Genomic DNA, 20,012 nt, shown 5'->3' on the forward strand with positions numbered 1-20,012 from the left:
CTAACTGAATGGAGAAACCAAGGCCAGAGCCATGGTGTGGCAAGTGCTGGTTCAAGAGGGGAGTAAGCAGAAGCATGGAGGTCGACAGTTTTTATTGTTTTGACAATGCTGTCAAGCTTCATAAGTACATCTTCTGGTGCAGGATACTTTCTTTCTATTTGTTGATAATTGTACAAATGTAGTCCTTTTTTGTCCCTTTATTAAATCAGGATTATGATGCAGAGATCTAAAATAAAAATCCTGTACTAGATGACGTTCCCATGCATGGTCCTGGGCAACATGAGATTGGTCTTTTGGGGTATCCAAGTCCAGTGGCAGCTCAGGGAGTGATTGGAACGCAGCACGAGGCAGTCCAGGGAAAATGTGGCCTAGTGCTGAGTTGCTTATTCAAGCATAATTCAACAGTGAAGGTTTGCAAATCCCAATGATTCTCCATTCGTGAATAATTAATCAGTGGGGTTCGCCCATTCAAGTATTTGAACACAGCTGCGGTTTGAGAACCTTTCGGTTCTTTTTTTGGATCCAAGCTGCTTCTTTGCCACAAATACTGCATGTGATGGCACAGCCTGGTCCTACAAAATGCAAACTTTGTGAAAAACATAACATTTATGAGAGTTTTTCCATGGGGATTTGCAAATCCATCTAGGACATACAACTACAACAAGGTCACATTTATTCTTTAAAAAAAATCACAATTATGGGATGCTCATTTACAAAAGACAGGACAACCAACTTTCTGAATAAAAAGTCCACATTTGCCGTACACAAAGGCTCTATTGAATTTGCAGTCAGCATTGACAATCGCAATGCAAATACTAGTGATCGAATAAGAGCTGCAAAAGAAATTGGGAGGCCAAGCAGCACTCCTTCAGCACAGGTTCGTGTAGCTTGTTTTGCTACTATTGGCTGTAAAGCTTGCAGTGAGTTTGCAAGCTCTACAATGGGGTCCGCTAACTCTACAAAGAGGGAAGAAACAGGCTCTGATCAAAGGCCAGGTTCTGTGGTCAATACCCGATGCTTAGTGGGGATGGCTGCCTGTTTTCTCATGCATAGTTGGGATTGGTCCCCACACCCAGAGCAGGTTGGGTGCAGAAAACAGATGGATGTGGTATATGATTAAATAAATATTATATATATATATACACAAATATATGTCTGTTTTTATACAGGCATGTGCTTATTTTATCCTTCTTTGATGTCAGAATAAAGGTTACATGATATTCAATAAAGCATGTTAAATGCATGCGTATATATTTAACCACATGTTTTAACTAAATAAAACAGTAACTAGTAGAAAAATTAGATAATTAATTAACTGTAATGTAAAGCAAGCACTTCATTTTAAAAATAGCATTGGGTTCCCAATTAAAATCCAATGAAATTAAATTAGTTTAGTGTCACAATCTGGGAATTCCAATTTACACTTGTCTTATTTACTGACCCACAAAATGAGAAGACTGTGTATTCGCCAGCCGCAGTTTCTTCGGCATAATCCAGCGCTGCTGAGTTGCTATGCAACCTTCATCATGCCATGTATCTTAGACTTCTCAGGCACTCAGATTAATCTGATTGTACAATGATATGATTACCTTGCAGAAACATACATTGAAATTTCTCATATTCTATGCGGGGTTAAGAGAGTTTCAACGGGAGCTGATATAACTGTGCTGTCAAGCATTTTTTGCGTGCGTATAAAAATATCATATGCTGCTCGTCTCATAACAGTTCATATTTCTGTTGTGCTGCTGAAAATTCAGCAAAAACAATAATAGACAGTTACAGAATCTGCACAGATACTGAATGTCACAACAATTCAAAAAGTGCAGACACTGCAGATTGCACAGTCTTAATTAACCCAAATAGGCCTGAGAGAAATTAGGTTGTTGGTTGGGGGATGTGAGCCCTTCTCAAGCAACAGCCAGAATCCTTGCCAGGGTGATCCAAAAAAAGTCACTAAATTAACCTGTGCTCAACCCTCTGGTAGCTTGGCACAAAGGCAGTCATGATTAAAATAGAGGCAATGTATAAAGTATTTATGCAGCACTCAATAATAATGCGAAAACATAACACAAGAAAAGGCACACACCAATTTAGAAAAATAGAGTAAGCCTAAATGAACTATTAGGCACTAAAAGGATAAAATTCAATGTGGTAGAACCTGAGATATTCAATTTTAAAGGTTTATGTAAAATGTGTGCTGAAAAGTACAAACTGTGGTTATCTGGTTGCGCCAGACTGAGACAAAGTCAGGACTTTAGGCGGACCGCAATGGATCGTAGGATCGGATACACGGACCAGGTTAAGCCTGCTGAGAATTATACCTTGTGTCCTTGATGTGGGGTGTTGCGCTGCACAGCAGCAGTTCGAGGAGTGATAAGGAGCCCTTTATCAAGATTTGTTGTGGTTCGTCAGTTTAAATGAGGAGCTGGGAGGGCTGCGTTGAGTTGCGTTGCACTGGGTTGGTTCCAATAAAGAGATGAGAGGGCTGAGATGTGAGGTAGCATCATGTTGTGTTGCACACACCTTTATACCCACTTCCAAGGGTCCAGGACTGGTTAGGCACAACTTCAGGGGGTTAGGGCACACAGCAGGCAGAGCCCAGGTACAGGGGCCAAGGGTGTTGGAGTTTGTTGTGTCAATATAGCTCAGAACAGGAGGTAAGTCAACTAGTGCATTTAGTCACCCTGGTGGGCCTGAGTTCAAGGTGCAGGTCCAGTCCTCCCTAAGGTTGCAGGGCAGCAGAGCAATACTTCTTGCAGCAGGGCAGCAGACCAATCCTACTTCTGTTTCATCCACAAGTCCAGAAGTGATCTGAAGAGGGGGTCTGAGGGATCTCTTTATATACCTGGCGTCCACCTTGAAATGGGAGAAGTTCTGGAATTCCCCATACAGAGGTGCCTGGAATTTCCTGCCTCCCTGCCCTGGTCCAAGTCAGTCTGGGGGCACATTAGACCAGTGTGAAGTCATTTGTTTGTGAGCTGGGCCAGTGTCTTTGAAGTGCAAGTGTGGCAGGTAACAGCTTCACCCATTCTGCCAGAGATGGCCCACCCTGCTAACATCCAAACCCTTCTTTGTACTGTTGTCAGGGAGGAATGCATAAAGGCCAGCTACCATCTCCAACGACTCATGTGACCCAGGAACAGGCTGCAGGCACCAAATGGTTAGGACAAGAAAATCCCAACTTTCTAAATGTAGCCTTTTCAAAAGTGTGCCCTACAATTAGACTTTACCATTAAAATAGGTTTTAAATTGCAATTTCCTAGACACCAAACATGAGTTTCTCACTTGCTCCCAATCAAAAGTTATTACTTATTAAAGGTAACCTAAGGTTATCCTGTGAAAGAGGTAGACCTTGCAATAGTGAAAAACATATTTTCTTGTTTTACTTTCAGGACATTGAAAAATTAAGTATATGTCCACATTTTTAAATACAATGCACCCTGCTTTTGTACAGCTTAAACCTCCCCAGTAAAATTGGGCGTTTGTTGGCCAATATAAACAGCAGGATTGTGCCAGTCTGATTCCTTGCACACCCTCAGGATATGTACCCGCAGGATACGTTGGCCTATAGTCCTGCTAGCTCACAATGCAACATCTGCACCCCATACCCAATCATGTACAATATGCAACCCCAGAATATGACAAAACTGACTCCTGAAAGAAATTGAGGTAACAGATCTAGAACTCCTTTGTTTGGTTACTCATGCATACCCAAATACACCAGAAATGCTCCAGCAAGGCATTTTAGTACTTATTGAAGCATTGTGATTCTTGTATAAAATACACGCACTGCAATAATCAGTAGAATGGAACAGATTAGCGTAATTAACATTATTAGAATAGTCAAAAAGACGAAGAGTTCCACCATTGTGCTATACAGTGAATATATGCTGAAATATAATTTCTGTGTTATAGTGTGCTCCTGCCTATCGCTTCCTAACCTAGTTTGGCTAGGGGGGGTGACTGCCAAATCCCTGTCGGGCGTCGGGTGGTGTAACTCCCCATTACCTGTGGGTAAGTGCCTTGAGGGTGTCCGTCTTGGTCATGAGCTGGACATCCCTCCTAGCAGAGTTAAGCAGGAATTAGCTGGGCTCGAATTCCATCATGCATACACATTGCAGTGTCATCAAAATTCTACTCTCCCCTTAACAAGGAAGCAATGCTGATGGTACATATTAACAATGCCCCTGCTGCCATGCCCAAAACCCAGTCAGGCCACTGTCGTTTAACCTATTGTGATAATTCTGTCGCCTATCAGACAATAAGGCACAACATTTGCACAATGAACTTTATCCCTTGTACGGAATGTTTACATTTCCCAGGAAATACTGAACGGATTTACACCATTTAACAAAAAGAGTGCTCTCTGAACCAAGCGCTTCCTTTTTGCCAAATTGGTGTAATTACCTTTAGCAGATCGGGCTGTAGTCGTGTCTAAAGTTTCCTATCAAAATGAACATGGAAAAAATTTGTTTTGTAACCCCCCTGTTCTTTTGGCCCCTGCCTGCTTGACGTATCACCCCGAAGCTTTTAACACAGCAACTGATGTGGCCACCCTATTAGTTTTGATAATTTGGCAAAGATTCGTCATATGATGCCAAAGATATTGGCAAATCAAAAAATGCTTTTCCAATGGAAACTAGGTACTAACTCTAACTACCTACTGGCAACCACCAGGAGGTAATATAGGTCTAGGTTTAGTTCTGACAAAAGGTTTATTTTGGTGTACAAAAGAGGGACAGAAGGGATTTTGTCAAGGTCCAGCACATGTGCCCATAGTCATGATAAATACAAATAATGTGCTGGTCCTGTTCACTACAACAAATGTGAGGGGGTGAGTACATTCATTAATTTTTGGTCCTGACGAATCGCCCCTAGACTTAGGAGTAGGCGAGCAACATGTTGACCAGTCACACTAAGCAGCACCCCATCTGAGACAATAATTTCAGCTTTTGAACCTTTTGTTCTACTTTTTAATCAGGGTAGGAGACCTATTCATTAAAACTATTGTTATTGGTACTTCCTACTCTGTTTAACTCACTAATCGCACATACATCTTTTTCACATCTTCACTCATTAGGTCCCTCACCCCAATGGCACCAAACGGCTATTGGAAAAAAGATCTCCGCCAAAGTGCTCCTCATTGGGAGCCCGTCGGGTATTGCAGCGCTGACCCAACGAGGAGCAGCCCGATGATGAAGCATGACACCCATTTGGGTGTGTGAGGGCCCTAAATTCCAATAAAATGGATCCCCATTTCTGAGTCACTTTTGACCAATCTTTTTAGAACCCTTCAACTGCCTCATCACATTTTTTGTAGTGAACAAGAACAGCACATTATTTGTATTTATCAAAAGGTTTATTTTGACAGGTCAAAATGGCAGTCTAAAACTGCACACACAGGTTGCACCTGCTTGCCTGAGACATGTTTAAAGGGCTACTTAAGTGGGAGGCACAAGGAGTGCTACAGGCTCACTAGTAGCATTTAATTTACAGGGCCTGGGCACAGGTAGTACCACCTGACCTAGGGTCTTATAAGTAAGTTAAATGTGCCAAAGGGTTGTAAGCCAGTTTCTCAATGTTTAAAGGAGAGAGCACAAACACTTTAGCACTGATTAGAAGAGGTAAAGTGCACAGAGTCCTAGAAGCCACAAAAACGGGTTCAGAAAACAGGAGGTGTGAAGGCAAAATGTTTGGGGGTGACTGCAGAGATGGCCAACTCCAACAATGACCCAAAATCCTGGAAATATAACAAATTTGTATGAAGACACCTGTAAGGAGCATGACGACTCGAATCAAGTCACCAAAACCCAAACATGTGATTTGAATAACCATGCTCAACTAAGTAGCAACTGGATACTTTGAAAAAGACCTTTGTGAACATTGACACTTAGCAATTGAGCAATTTCAATTAGGGTTGTGTTGCGTAATTGTACCAGGTTCCATTCTTAGACCTTGTTTAGTGACAACTGTGAACCTTTACAAATGTTTGAGATTATATAAACTTTTAATCAATGAGTTGTCTTTCTTAAGTTTTAATAAAATATATTTTGTGACATCCTCATAGTGTTGGGTGTTTCACTGGGACCATTACAAGTGTCTTGTACACTATAGCTTGACTGAGGGGATTTTAATAACTGATTCATGGACTGTATCAATAATGAGAGCCTGCATGTAAAGTCCCTCTTTCGAGACATGCACCTACAACTCAAACGCATACTCATGTGAGAAGCAACAGAAAATTGAGAGGGCATAAAAAAAAGATGTCTACAGTGATTCACTGTGAACAATGACATAATTAGCCCTGTGATAGTCCTGGTGAAGCCCCACATCATGCCTCATAACTGCATGCTGTGTCACAAGAGGCGAATGTGCTGTGTGTGATATTACTATACTATGTCAGCCCCACCAAGACAGAATTCCTGTTACTTACCAAGAGCAAGAAGCAATGAATATTACAAACCTGGCTCAATAACATGAACCTTCACTGATCCGTACAACAACTTTCACCAAATGCCAAGCGCCTTGGATTTACCCTAGGCACCAATCTCAGCCTCAAGCAACACATTGCTAAGAACCCAATTATGGCCTGGTACCAGATTTCACATCTTAGGAAAGAAAGAAAGTTAAACTGTTTCTTTCAGAAAGTGGTGTCAGAATTCCTGTTCAAGCACATGTACTCTTGCTTCTGGATGGTGGTAACACCCTGCTCAATGGCTTCCCAGACATCACACTGGGGACTCTTAAGGGCATCCTACAGACAACAGCACTTTTTATCAATGGCCAGAAGAAATATGGTCACATCACTTCCACCATGATGGAACTCCATTGGTCCCCTTGCCAGCCTGCACTACAAAACTTGCTGCACCATTTACAAAGTCATCACGGTCAGCACTACTGTTCACCTTGCAGTTAAGCTCACCATCTGTGGTGGCTCTAGGCACAGCCAGGACACCATCAGACTGCAGACTAAGAACTGTAATAAAAGAAAAAATAAGGCAACAGGACTTTTCCTTCTATCACCTAGATTCTGGAGCAATATTCCCATATTGATTAAAACCACTGAAACGCTGCTCCGATTTAGAAAAGGGATGAAGAGGCACCTCTTTAAAGAACACTACATCACAATGCAGTAACAACATACTCTGCTCCCAGAATCCAGCTACATTTACTATAACTTATTGACAGTATGCTTGACTTTGACCCTGTACAGCACTCCGTACCGTCTGGCTAGGAGGGAAACAACCTTTACAACGCAACTTTTACATCGCACTACCATTACAAAGCAGTTATTACATCGCAACATCCTATACATCGCATGTCATTACAACGCAAACATTACATCGCATGTCACTACAACGTTTACCATTATAACGCATGTCCCTAAAACGCAGGCATTACATCACAAGACATTACAACGCATACCATTACAACGCATAGTACCCTTACACTATCCAAAACTTACCCTACTTTGGCACTCACTGGAGTTAGAAAAGTAATTTGTACCCCTACACTATCCAACACTTACCCTACTGTTGCACTCACTGGAGTTAGAATAGTAATTATTACCCCTACACTATCCAACACTTACCTTAAATGTGATGTAATGGTATGCATTGTAAATGTGTAATGCGATGTAAGGAATGTGTTGTAAAGGTAGTTTCTAAAAATGCGTTGTAGTGACACGCAATGTAAAATCATGCGATGTAAAGGATGTTGCAATGAAAAAAATCCGTTGTAAAGGCATGCGTTGTAAAAGTATGTGTTGTAACATCATACAACCGGCTAGGATGACATACATACTGGCATATCACAACCATCCATCTGCAGGGCATTCCATTCATGTCATGAATTCACTCAAACTCTACGTGGCACACCATGCCATCTTCATACAGACACAATGGTAGATATGAAAAGCATATACAAGACAGGTAGCTTCTCCCTTTTGATAGTGACCATGGAGTGTGCACATCCCACTATAAAAAAGCCACAAAGCTGCCCAATCATCAATAACCACTAAGGATACAAAGACCTGAACATATAATTGGTATGTCATACACAATTACCCTTCAGTGTATACACCAAATGCTTGCTGTGTTCTAGCATAATACATCGATTCTGGAGACCAGCAGAGTCTTGATATGAATGCAGTGTCCCAGATATAGGAATGGTGTGTTATTAGATGAGCTGTGCAGAGTGCCATTCACAAAAGCCAACATATTTACCTTCAACACCAACCATAAATGGCTCTACGGGACCCCACAAAGGTGACAGGGGCTACCCTTTGACGCCATGGGTGAAAATACCCTAATGCACGGAACAGAGAAAAAACAACAGGGCTTATGCCCAGACATGATACCTTACAAGCAAGCTATTTGGTTGTTCAAACAGTGATTGATACGCCTAGAATCTGGGAACGTATCTAGACTGGCAAGGAAAATAATTTACAGTTGGTGTACCACAAAAATGACTACTAGCAGATGACTACCAATCCTAGAGGGTCACGGTCAGGACAAAGCTACTATTGCCCCTGCACGGGAGTTCAGGCAAACACTGCTGCAACTGTTTCCAAGAACAAGAGGGAATGCCCGGCCAAGACTGTGCAGCAGATAGATGCATAGTAAACGATATACAAAGTCTCCAGGAGTGCAGGCGAAATTAGCAACACTCTGAAAGTGCCCTGGCTATTGACACCAGATGAAAAACAATGGATTGCCCCAATTTTATCCCACATCTCACCGTTCACTGCACATTACAGCACTCCTGATCACCACTGTTAACAACCAGCAGGTCTATCTCCTGGTGGAGGAACTGACATCACTTGGAGAACCATCCACTCAAGTGATAGAAGACCTAATGATGATGCTATTCACATAAATAACAGAGCGGAGAACAAAGATATACCGCACCGTATATTTGACGTGAATGAGGGTCTTTACAACACAGAAACCCTAGACCCTAGCAAAAACAAGATACGTGATTCATTCTCCTTTGATTTATGACCCTAATTTCCACAGCCACTTCAACACACACACACTTTCTCTCTCTGGCACACTTACTGTCCAAGGCGACTGGTGTGGCAGAAAGCAATCCAAAGAATGACATTTAGTGTAAGTAGAAGTCGTGTTTGCACTAGAAACGTATTTAGTAAGCAGCTTTCTTTAAATTTGAGAATTGTTTCCATTTGTAATAAATCAAAAGATTTAAATGAGCAAACTAATTAACCAGAATTGCTATTTATTGCTGATGATTTGTGGAGAAAGATGTTGGATGCTATGGACATAAAATATGTACTCTTCTGGGAGGTAGAATTATAGGAAAGTAAAATAATCAAGTTTGCTGCTAAAGATGGTTCCAATGTTATCTAGTCCCAGTGACCAGGATGACCTAGGGACTTTTTAGGGACACGTAGGTAAATTGTTCATCTATCCACTGTTGTTTATTGGGGTCTCATGGGTGAGATTTTCCTTGATGATAAAGTGTAAGTGCTTTATTTAGAGTTTGCCGGATGGCATACTACATCGCAAATGTGGCTCATGTCCCGCCCACGGCATTACAAGTGCATTATATCTAAGGCACTAGTAATAGGGTACAAGGGATTTCATTCACATTGTGACTGAGGACCGCATCTGCCAAACTCAAAATAAGGCCCCATAGTCCTTATAGGAAGAGCAACTTTATGGATATGATTAATTGTGGTGGTGGCAATTCAACAGTGAACCACTAAAATGTTTCCATTTTGCAACATTTTACCTTCAAATACTTGTTAGCCCTGTAGGTTGGGATGTGTTTCGATGGGAGTCATTACTACAGGCTTGGTTGAGGTTAGGTTGAACATAATAAAGTGTTATCCAAGTAGGTGTTACTGTTGACTCAATGGTTATGATGATTGTAGCTTGATGCTAATGTGAGAAAAGACAGGGCGTTCAGAGAGCAGTAGAACCTGCAAAGAAGCAAGAAGTGAATGCAGATGAATGCTGACCAACTTTTATTTGTTCACTGTACATGTTTCTTCAAGGCGAGAACTATGCCATCTTAAAATCCAAAATTAATTTTTGACTGTGGGAGAAAATAATGTAGTAAAACCAATTATTCCAAGGTATTGAACGACACTCAAGAAACTGGTCTTTACATTTTTGTAATGAGTACTCGCGGTGTGTAGGAGGCTGTCTCAGTGGCAGGATGGAAGCCTAACGATCTGGTTAAATAAGTAGAAAATCTAGTCGACTAGAAAAGGAACCTTTCGATCTTTTAGGCATAAATAAACCAGCAGTTTTTGCTGTAAAACCAGATAATGATTAGGCTTGACAGTGATACATAAGTACAGAATCATATAATTTGAACTGGAAGACTACTGAGGAGAGAGAAATAAACCTCGAGTAAGGGAAACAGGTGTAGACAACGGAGCCGGTCTAAACCGACAATGGGTTAAGAACACTTAAAGAAGGGCGCTCAAAGAGGGAGACATTCACACTTGGAAAAGTAGGCATAGCCATTAATGCAAGCAGACACAAATAAAGCCCTGGTACAGGAAGATAGAAACACAGACACCAGGACAAAGAGAGAACGAAATGCAAATTGGGATAGGGAAACACTGATACTTATACATTGAGAAAAGATGACATCCACCCATATATTTGGATGGCAGACCAAGGTGACCACCATCAACGTTTCTTAGTGAAGACTTGTCACAGTAAGGTAAACTTTCTTTTATTTGATTTGCTGTTAGGTTATATACAACACATGCACCACCAAGAGAGAGATGCATTCCCTGCTCGGTCATTCACACCTAACCCATACATATCAAAATCCAGTGATGCATCACTAGTTGCCACCTTACTTGTCATCTCCTAAAGTTCTGTGAATGCAAAAAGGCCACTGAATAGACCAGGGTACAACTCATAGTTGTAGCCTTCTGCTTTGCCTGGGACTATGCCATTCTACTCCTAATTCATGGGTGGGGACCTGATCTTCACATACAGGGGGCAGAATGACCAGAGTGAGAAGGCCATGAGGCCACACGGGCAGATCTGCATTTTGTGCCGACAAGTTCAATGACCTAATCTTGAAAGACACTGCGTTGGAATAACTTCTTCCTGCCTTTGGTGTGCACTGCGTTTTATAGGCCTGGTAGGTCATGTGCAGAAGATCCTCCTGGAAGTGGAAGTCCTAGAAAAGGCTAATGAGTCTCTGAGGCCCCATCCTACAATTTTCATGAGGCAGCTCACCCATGCAAGAACTTGTATGTGCAATTCCTTGTGAACTCCAGCACTGGTTGTGCTGGGGGCCCCGTGCTGTGATGATAGTGGTAGGTGCTCAAAAATAGAAATAGTATTGTAAAGTGCTGGAAAGCCCCAATGAATACTAAACCTCTCAGAAAACAGGTTACTCATCAAGGGTGGCCAATAAAGAGTGATATTGCTCTTTATAACTCCAAATGCTTGGTGTTCTCAAGCAGTGTTAGTAACACTGCATTGATCATCTACAGTGGTGCTTTATTTACTACTACATCAAGCGATTGCCTCCAGCTGACATTCTGCAAAGCACATTTCATCCATACAACCTGGACTGCTGGTGTGTTGGTGGTTCCTCCTTTCACTCAAAGATGTAACAATTCTTTTGATGCACTAAATGTCTTTGTATAAAGAAAGTATAATACTTGTTATTGTTTCCCGCCAAAAATAAAGAAAGTAACTCGTTTTAATAGTACTCTCCTGGGCTAATAATTTGGAGAGTGCTGCAGTGATTGAAAGGATCAAGAAGACACTAATTGCATTGATGACACGTGAAAAGAATAATTTGAACATAAAACGAAAGCAGGATATATGAGTGATGTCCATGTCAAAGACTTTCCTAAAAACTTTGGTTAAATAATGCCTCTGGCGAGAACAAAACAAGCATCTCTAATTTGAATATCCCTTTTTAGGGGATTGCAGAATGGAATGGGTATGTGGTCCATCGATCATCGGCAACTGGAACAAGAGCCTTATGAGTGGTTGGTAATAATCTCCTACAGTAGGAAAAAGGCAAATAGCTGTCAGTTGAAGTCTGTTATGCGTATGATGATTAGTATTGTGATAACAGCTAGGAAAGAGATAATTGCAAATTAGCACCTAGCTCAGGATTAGCGGCCAGGGAGTAAGTGTCTGTGAAAGCAAAACATTTTGGTCCTGGTGAAAGATTTAAATTGAGGAGTTGCCCATCAGCATTTTAGACAGGTTGAAAAGAAAAAGTAATCTGTGCAAAGATGTGTTCCTCAGATGAACAATTTGTACCATTTCACCGGTTCACTTGAAACTGGTTGGTGATAATTCCAACAGTTACCTAGCCCATTGGGTACTTGGAGGAGCGGAGATTCCCCCTTGTCTTCTGCCTATTCTCCTTGTATGTGTGTAAATATTATTACATCCTGTTAACTAGCAGTGCCCAACTTCCATGTATTCCTTTGACCCATCCACTTTCCTGATCCACGCCCCTTCTTTTGGGGTGTGGTTATTGATCTCAGGCACAACTCATGCATCACTCTAGTCTTTGCCAGGTATTCATCCTCTGGTGTCAATTTCGAAACCTGCTCCAAGTTCCATTCAGCAGTCATCTTTTGTCCCGCAATTACCTGGGTATTATTCCCTCATTGTTGTCCCCCTTCTGGATGCTTGGCACGTGACAACTTTAGAGTCCTAAATATTGACTCCTTTTTCCTTCTTCCATTAATGGAAGAGTAGAATCTTGGGATACCAAGAGCTGCTCTCATCAACAGATCTTGTGGAACTCTTAGAGTCAGGCACCCACACCAAGCATGGCAAATACGTTTTTTAAGGTTACCACCAGTAAGACCCCCCCCCCCCAACTTGTCACAGGAACAAAGAGATCCTTCACAGCGCAGAGAAAAAAGGGTTTAAGTGGCAGTGAGTTCTGGTATATAGAATGGCGACACTCTTAGGAATCAGGAGTCATTTGGACAGTGGAGCAAGTTTTAACACTACTTAATAATGTACCAGATGTACTATGGCAGATGACAGATGAATTACTAAGATTTGGTGCACAAAATTTACAGCTCACCCTACCAATGAGAGTGCAATGAAAAGGCAGTGAAGGGCTCTGGTGAGAAATGAATACTTGACACCATGCTTAGCAGTGGTTTAGTCTATCTAAATATTAGCCCTGTGACTTTGTCACAATCGTTTGTTTGTATGCATTATGTGTAGTTTGAACAAGTTATTGCCACTCTTGCAGGTTATTTACATATTGGATTCACCTGGGCAATTGTGATCTGGGCGTAGCGGCTCTGCATACAATATATGTTGTATATCTTGGGAAATTGAGTTGGGTTGAGAAGCCTAAGGTGAACATCATGGTCAACTGATTTGTCAGTTCCTCCACTATAATATTCCTCAGTTGGTTTGGTGGAATAGCAAGCCACTACATACTCAGTTACACCCATGGGGCTCTACTGTCTGACCACTATGCTTGAACTTTGGTAACTTCAGACACCTTCCCAGTGTTTGCCTGGTATGTAAGGGGTAAATTAGATAAAGGGTATGGGGCCAAGTAGGTTTGAAGGGATGGTTTTGGGCTGGGTTTCACTGTTGGTTAGTTCTTACCACAACACTACTAGGGATGGTGGTATGCTGGAGAGTCACAGTGACCTCAGCCTTTCTGCAGACCATGTTGCCTTTTTGTGGGGCCCAGTGCTTTTCATGTGGGAACAGAGGACAGCATCTTCCAACACCCTCCTGAATCAGGTAATGAATTGCTCAGATAAACATGCACTGAATTTAGTAATGATGATTGGTGCAACCTATTAATCAATGGCCTAGTTATATTTTAAGCTGGAGGTGTTTACCTAATGTGGTTATATGTTAGTATACACATATAAAAACATTGCAATTACAATAAATGATACTTAGAAATGCATAAACGTGTGGGATGAGATGACATCAGCATAAAAATAACAGTGTGCATCATATTGTCGATATGATGCACTTTGAGTAAATGTTATCAAATAATTAGAAAAATACAATTTCACAATAATAAAGTTCATTAGCTTAACACATGAATCACTGGTTGTGTCTATTTCAGAGCTATACACACACCCAGTCTCCCAGTGCCATATTCTTGCCACCTTTAGCACATGATGGCAGAAGTGGCTATTAAAGTTAAGTTACTACATTAATTATTGCCTTTCATGTCTTCTGAAGTTTTGTGTGGTTGGCACTATTCACTGACCAAAACCATTAACTAATGTTTATCTAAAGTTCAATCAATCAGTCAATCAGTAGATTTGTAGAGCACTACTTGTCACCTGTAACAAGTTAGAGACTGGATCGTTTGCTCATCATAGGAAAGTCTGTAAACATTTTATATGTATATATTTGAAAATACAGAAATAAAATAACAAGTACAACTTACTTTTCCATAACTAAGCATGATTATCCTCACCAATACGACATTGATGTGTGCACCCAAAGAATCATCATGGTATATTTCATTAACCTGCAAAACAGAGTTGTTTATACTGGATTAGTACAGTTCACAGATTACATCATTGCTGAACATTATAAACAACAGCATTTTTTCAGACAGTGGAACAAATTAAACCACATGCATAATGGTAAATATGACTCAGTGGCCTATTTAATTTTCTACTGTGTGTTAAGATCAAGAAGCAATTTGTTACTTATGCAATGATTTAGAATAAGGAGTATGGTAAGGTGCAAACAGCAAACCTGTAATCAAATCCTTGAAATACAAAACGGCAATGATTTGGCGTAAAATGTGTAAAATTGTATTTATGCAACAATAATTGTACAATGTGAAGAAATATGTTAACCCATGTGAGCGAATTTAAAATGTATAAGTGTGTTTTTGAGCATTATGAGTGATTTAGAGTTTAGGGCCCACATCACACTACGATAGTATCAGCAAAATAAGCATGAATTAATAGCTTGTCATGGGTGGTATAAATTACCAGAAGGAAAAGAAAAGGTCCATAGACATCTGTCTAAAATAGCCTGTCTGACAGCAGTGGCCCGCACGGATCAGAGGTAGGGGGACGGGAGCGGGAGGACGCGGAGGAAGCAGGTATAAGAAAATAATCAAATAAAAAAGTACCTTCTCGCCGCTTCCTCACTGTGTATCTCCTCCATAGTCCTCCCTCGCTCAGCCACAGGAAGCACACCCAGGCTCCCAGTCAGCCAATCACAACGCTGCTGGTCTGAGCACCGTGTTTCGGCACTTAGGCGCTAACTGGAGGCCTGGGCCTGTTCTCCTCGTAGGCTGCGATGCAGCCTGCACACAAAACATGCAAAGTGCGCAAGACTTTTTTGGGCGGCTGAGAGGGCCGGCCAAGCAGTTAGGAGGGTGCTGCCTAAATAAAATGATAATAAGCCAAGTATCATTTTATTTTCCCTTTGTTTCACTGCAAAAAAGCAGTGGGGCAACACTCCTCCACCTTAATGGAGGAGCTCCCACTGCTGTCTGAGTGATGTAAATGTAGGTATTGAGGCCACATGTGTGACTTGGCCATTCTGCTGCAGAATTGTTGTGAATTCTTCACTTCCATAGCACATGTGCATTCCAGGAAACATTCTAAGCAGAAGGAACAATGTGACTGTCATCGTTTGCCAAGTGTCTGTTCACAAACACTGAATGTTTTATTGTGCAGGAAAGTCCAGAAATGTACAAGTACTAATGCTGTCTTTTGTCATGTAAAAGTAAAACGGTTTGTGTAAAATATGCAATGTTGTCTTTAATAAACTGGAAAAGTACATAGACATGTACACATTTCTAGTACTAAATGTGGTGCCTTTTTCAATCAGCAGTTCACAGCTGTGTTTAAAAAAAGCTCAGTTGGAGCTTAGTGTCTGGTTAAATCTATGTTCAATACATTTATGTTAAGGTGATGCCATCAAATACGAAAAGCATACGCTCAGCAACCAAAATATCCACGTATCAAAATTGTGCATCCAACAATCTTGGACCCACAACTCATGTTTACGTCCTGATCACTTTCAACATGCCATTCTCTATGGATAACTTCCTCGGGTTCCGGATACGGTCCATTAGTAGACACTGTTAACATAAAGAATTGCTTCTTAATCAAATTGACACGCACTAGGTGGTGCGCCAGTTTTTCAAAAACATGAAATACTTCACAGTAGTCAACGGCGCCTCTCTCCGGTATTTAATCTTGTTGATCAATCTCAAACTTTCTCATCTTTCAGTTTCCAAGTGCAAACTATAATGTGTTTTAACCTGCTCGTTTAAATATTACATATTTCAGTAAAGGCAATGAATCAGCCTTTGCATTCATGTTTTTGTTCCTTAGATTATCTGATCAGTTCTTGGGGAAAAATCAATGTCCCACCAAAAGTTATATAAAAATACTTTAGATCAGATATTTTTACATTTTCATTAAATTGCATTTCCTTGTGATTGTCCAGAGAATGTCCCTTCGTTTTTCTCACAGCTTCTGAGTGTTAGCAAGGCACCGGAAGTGTTTAGTATTATAATCTATATCCCAATAGCCCTTTCTTTCTTTCAGCAGCTTACTACAGCAGTTCTTTTCAAATCACTTACATATATGTAGGCCCTTTTATGATTGCTTTTTAGCGGGATTTTTATGGTCTTAATTCTGTTCCACCAAATTCAGAACATATACCATACAGCCTTTGCAATGTATTGATTTACAGAGAAAAAAAACTTAAACTCAGCCATGTATTTAACTCACATACGTACAAGAGCGTAGGCCTTTATTGTTTAGACTTCAACAAAAGTTTTACACATTGTCACTTACTTATGCGACATGAAAGTAGATGACAGCTAGATTCGTTCATAAACTGAATTGATACTAATTGCCATAATCCACCTTTATTGCTTGATCTTCCCCAAATGTATTTCATTTGTTTAAAGAATATATATTACAGACAGTTTGGAGGTCTGGATTTTTGGGATACCCGTAAACACGTTCCAATACATGTCCTCAAAAGATGGAAATCAATCACCAATTGCCATAGTTTTCATTTCAAGGTTTGCAAGGGCGGCATAACTGTAAAAAAAATAAAAAAATGTCCCAATGCGGGTTGTAGTTTGGCCTTGTACTATAAAAATGAGGTGGAGCTGAACAGCAGCTCCTACACTGAAAGCCTAGCTGCAGCATTAGCATGTCAGATTTAAACTGTTTTGCCATGTTCAAGCCTACTTCTTACCTTACATACCTCCTCAATTCGGTGAACATTACCCAGTTCCATGTTGTTTAGATGTTGAACATGCATGTAAGTTAACTTACATGTTTTTGGAGGTTTAGAGATTGGAGGACCTGTTACAAACGTTATAGATATCCTGTCTGCCTTATTACAAGTAGCATTGTATGTAATGTACTTGTAATAAAGCAGATGGGATAACCATCACATTTGTGACAAAGAAACCCGTCCGCCAAACTCTAAGTCTGGACCTAAAAGTGCTATTTACTGCATAGGCTAAAGTAGCTATGCCTTTGCCAGAGCCTACCAAAAGTTTAAAACTATAATTGTGTAACTTGGCTTGAAAACAGGCCTTGAACTCTCATTCTCGAAGCATTGTATTAAACAGAGAACATCTATTTCCATGGCAAATTTAGAGTTTTTGTTCAAATGGTCCAAAAAGGATTCATGGAAAGGTTACTCATTTTTGCCAGAACTAGAAGCTCTTAACCAGGTCTGCCAGGTATCCTTCTCATGCAGTTTCTGTAATTAGATTGATTTTCCTCAGCCCTGTGGTCACACAGAAAGTATAAGGTACAGCTGATACGTAATTTACCTGGAGGACAATTACCCTTTATGTGCAACAGCCTGGCGGGAATCTTTCCATCATCAAGGCATGGGAATTATAATTAACAGCGATCCAAGAAAACACTGCCCTCCCCTAATGAGTTACTGTGGAGGGATGGAGGGAAACTGAAACATTTGACCCACTCCCAGGCATATAGGGCCTATTGGAAATTTCTTCCATATATCAGGAAATAGTGTCAAAGAGTATGTGAAGGCCTTCCCATAGACTCACTGCTTTTCCAGGAGAGGGTAATGCCATATCATACTAGGAAACCATAGAAAGGCTTAAGTAACTCAGCCAATTGAGTTAGACTTCCACCTTCTTAAAAACAGTGTGAAAGTTTTAGTCATAAGGAAGAGGATGTGTTTAAATATTAGGGAGATTACAGCATTATTAAATTTACAAGGAGAGGTTCTGGAAAGTCTACAAATTGCTTCTGTGGTTCCTCAGGAAGTCCAACACCTGGAAATCAGAACTTAGCTAAGATTTGGAGAAAATATCAAGAAGATGGTCAGAATGTCACTGTTTGAGAAACGATTGAGGAGTTGAATCCCACTTTCTTTTGGACCGATGTATCAAAGGTTGTTCTCAAGGGTCAGGGACAATGGCCTCCTGAATTTCATAAGAAAATAAAGGACCATAGTTCATTATGGAAGAATAATAAGCATGGGCGTAAAATCCGCTCCGATCGCGGATTTTTCGGATTTTCGGCAAATTCGCAATCCGCGAACTCTCGCGAATTTGTCGAAAATCCGTGAATCCGCTCGCGGGGGATTTTTTGCTTGGTTGCGGCCCGCGGCGTGGTGCACGGCGTTCACTTTCCGTCATTTAGCGTTTGCCGAGTTGTTTTTCTTTGCGAGTGACGCGCCATTTTGGATCTTGCTGCGTGATCCCGCGGGAGTTTGGCACCCGCGAATACGTAATCGCGGCTTGCCACCTTGCACAGCACACCTCGCGAGAGTTCGCAATTGCGAACACGTAGTTGCGGCGGAAAGGAACAATCTCGCACTCGCGAAATAGAGCTTTTGCAATTCTGCACAAGAAAATCACCAGCAAACAGGATAAACCTTCAGAAAATTATGATTTTTATCAGAATCACTCCTCAGATTGACATTTGCATGGCCTTTTTTTTTTGCAAGGAGTCCATTTTTGGGGGGGGGGAGGAAGGAAGTGCCCCACAGTCTCCAACTTCCTGTTCCCGTCCAGCAGGCTCCTCCCAGTGCTTTGTCCATCTCCTGGTCACTTTCATTTGGATCTGGAGCTGGAAGGATTACTTTTTGTGGGTGCTGCTGGATATTTGGATTTGAGGCCTTTTTGACTGTCTTTGGATCACTTTTGGATTAGAAATCAACTTTCACAAGTAAGTTTGTTTGGGGCATTACAGTTGCTGCAAGTAAAATTTTGGACCTTTTGCAGAACATTAAATAAATTATATTGTGGGTAGCCACAGTATCCAGTAGGACCAGGGTTGGTTAGGGGTGCATGATACAACTGTTTTGTTGAATTTAAACACCATTGAGGCCATGGATGGGCTGGGATTGTGCTGATTTTTGTCGTTTTTTTGGGCCTGCTGGTGGGGCCCTTTGCCCAGGGGTGGTGAGTGTTGCATGGGCCTAGTCTTTCTGTGGGGTGTCTTCTTGAATGTAAACATAATTGAGGCCATGGATGGGCTGGGATTGTGCTTATTTTATTGTTTTTTGTCGTTTTTTGGGGGCTGCTGGTGTGGCCTTTTGCCCAGGGGTGGTGGTGCATGGACTGAGTGTGCCTGTGGTGTGGTCTCACTCTCTTTAATGTAAACATCATGGATGGCATTGGATTGTGGTGATTTCTGGCTGTTTTTCTGTTTTTTGGGGGTGTACTGTTGATGTGGACTGGCCATGTGGGTGGTGGTGGTGGCCATCTTGAGTGCTGGCTGGTACAGGCAACATGTGCTTGGGGTGTAAGGGGCCATTTTGAGGAGAGGCAGTGTCTGAGGCCTGCACTTATTTTGCCTACTTTTCATCCTTTATGCCCAGGGGTAGTGAGTGTTGCATGGGCCTAGTGTTTCTGAGGGGTGTCTTCTTGAATTTAAACACCATTGAGGCCATGGATGGGCTGGGATTGTGCTGATTTGATTGTTTTTTGTCGTTTTTTTGGGCCTGCTGGTGGGGCCCTTTGCCCAGGGGTGGTGAGTGTTGCATGGGCCTAGTCTTTCTGTGGGGTGT

At 41.3% G+C, this 20,012-nt stretch overlaps 1 protein-coding gene across 1 annotated transcript in view; it reads right to left on the minus strand.

Moving 5' to 3' along the window:
* ADAMTS2 (ADAM metallopeptidase with thrombospondin type 1 motif 2) overlaps window positions 1-20,012 on the minus strand; it is a 1,744,160-nt gene that overhangs the window by 835,286 nt on the left and 888,862 nt on the right. Inside the window, exon 5 of the mRNA XM_078653324.1 lies at window positions 14,410-14,493. Within this exon, the coding sequence (XP_078509450.1) occupies window positions 14,410-14,493 (84 nt within the window). The remainder of the gene's footprint in view (window positions 1-14,409; window positions 14,494-20,012) is intronic.

Source organism: Lissotriton helveticus, chromosome 7 (assembly GCF_964261635.1).
Source record: "Lissotriton helveticus chromosome 7, aLisHel1.1, whole genome shotgun sequence".
Lineage (NCBI taxonomy): Eukaryota > Metazoa > Chordata > Amphibia > Caudata > Salamandridae > Lissotriton > Lissotriton helveticus.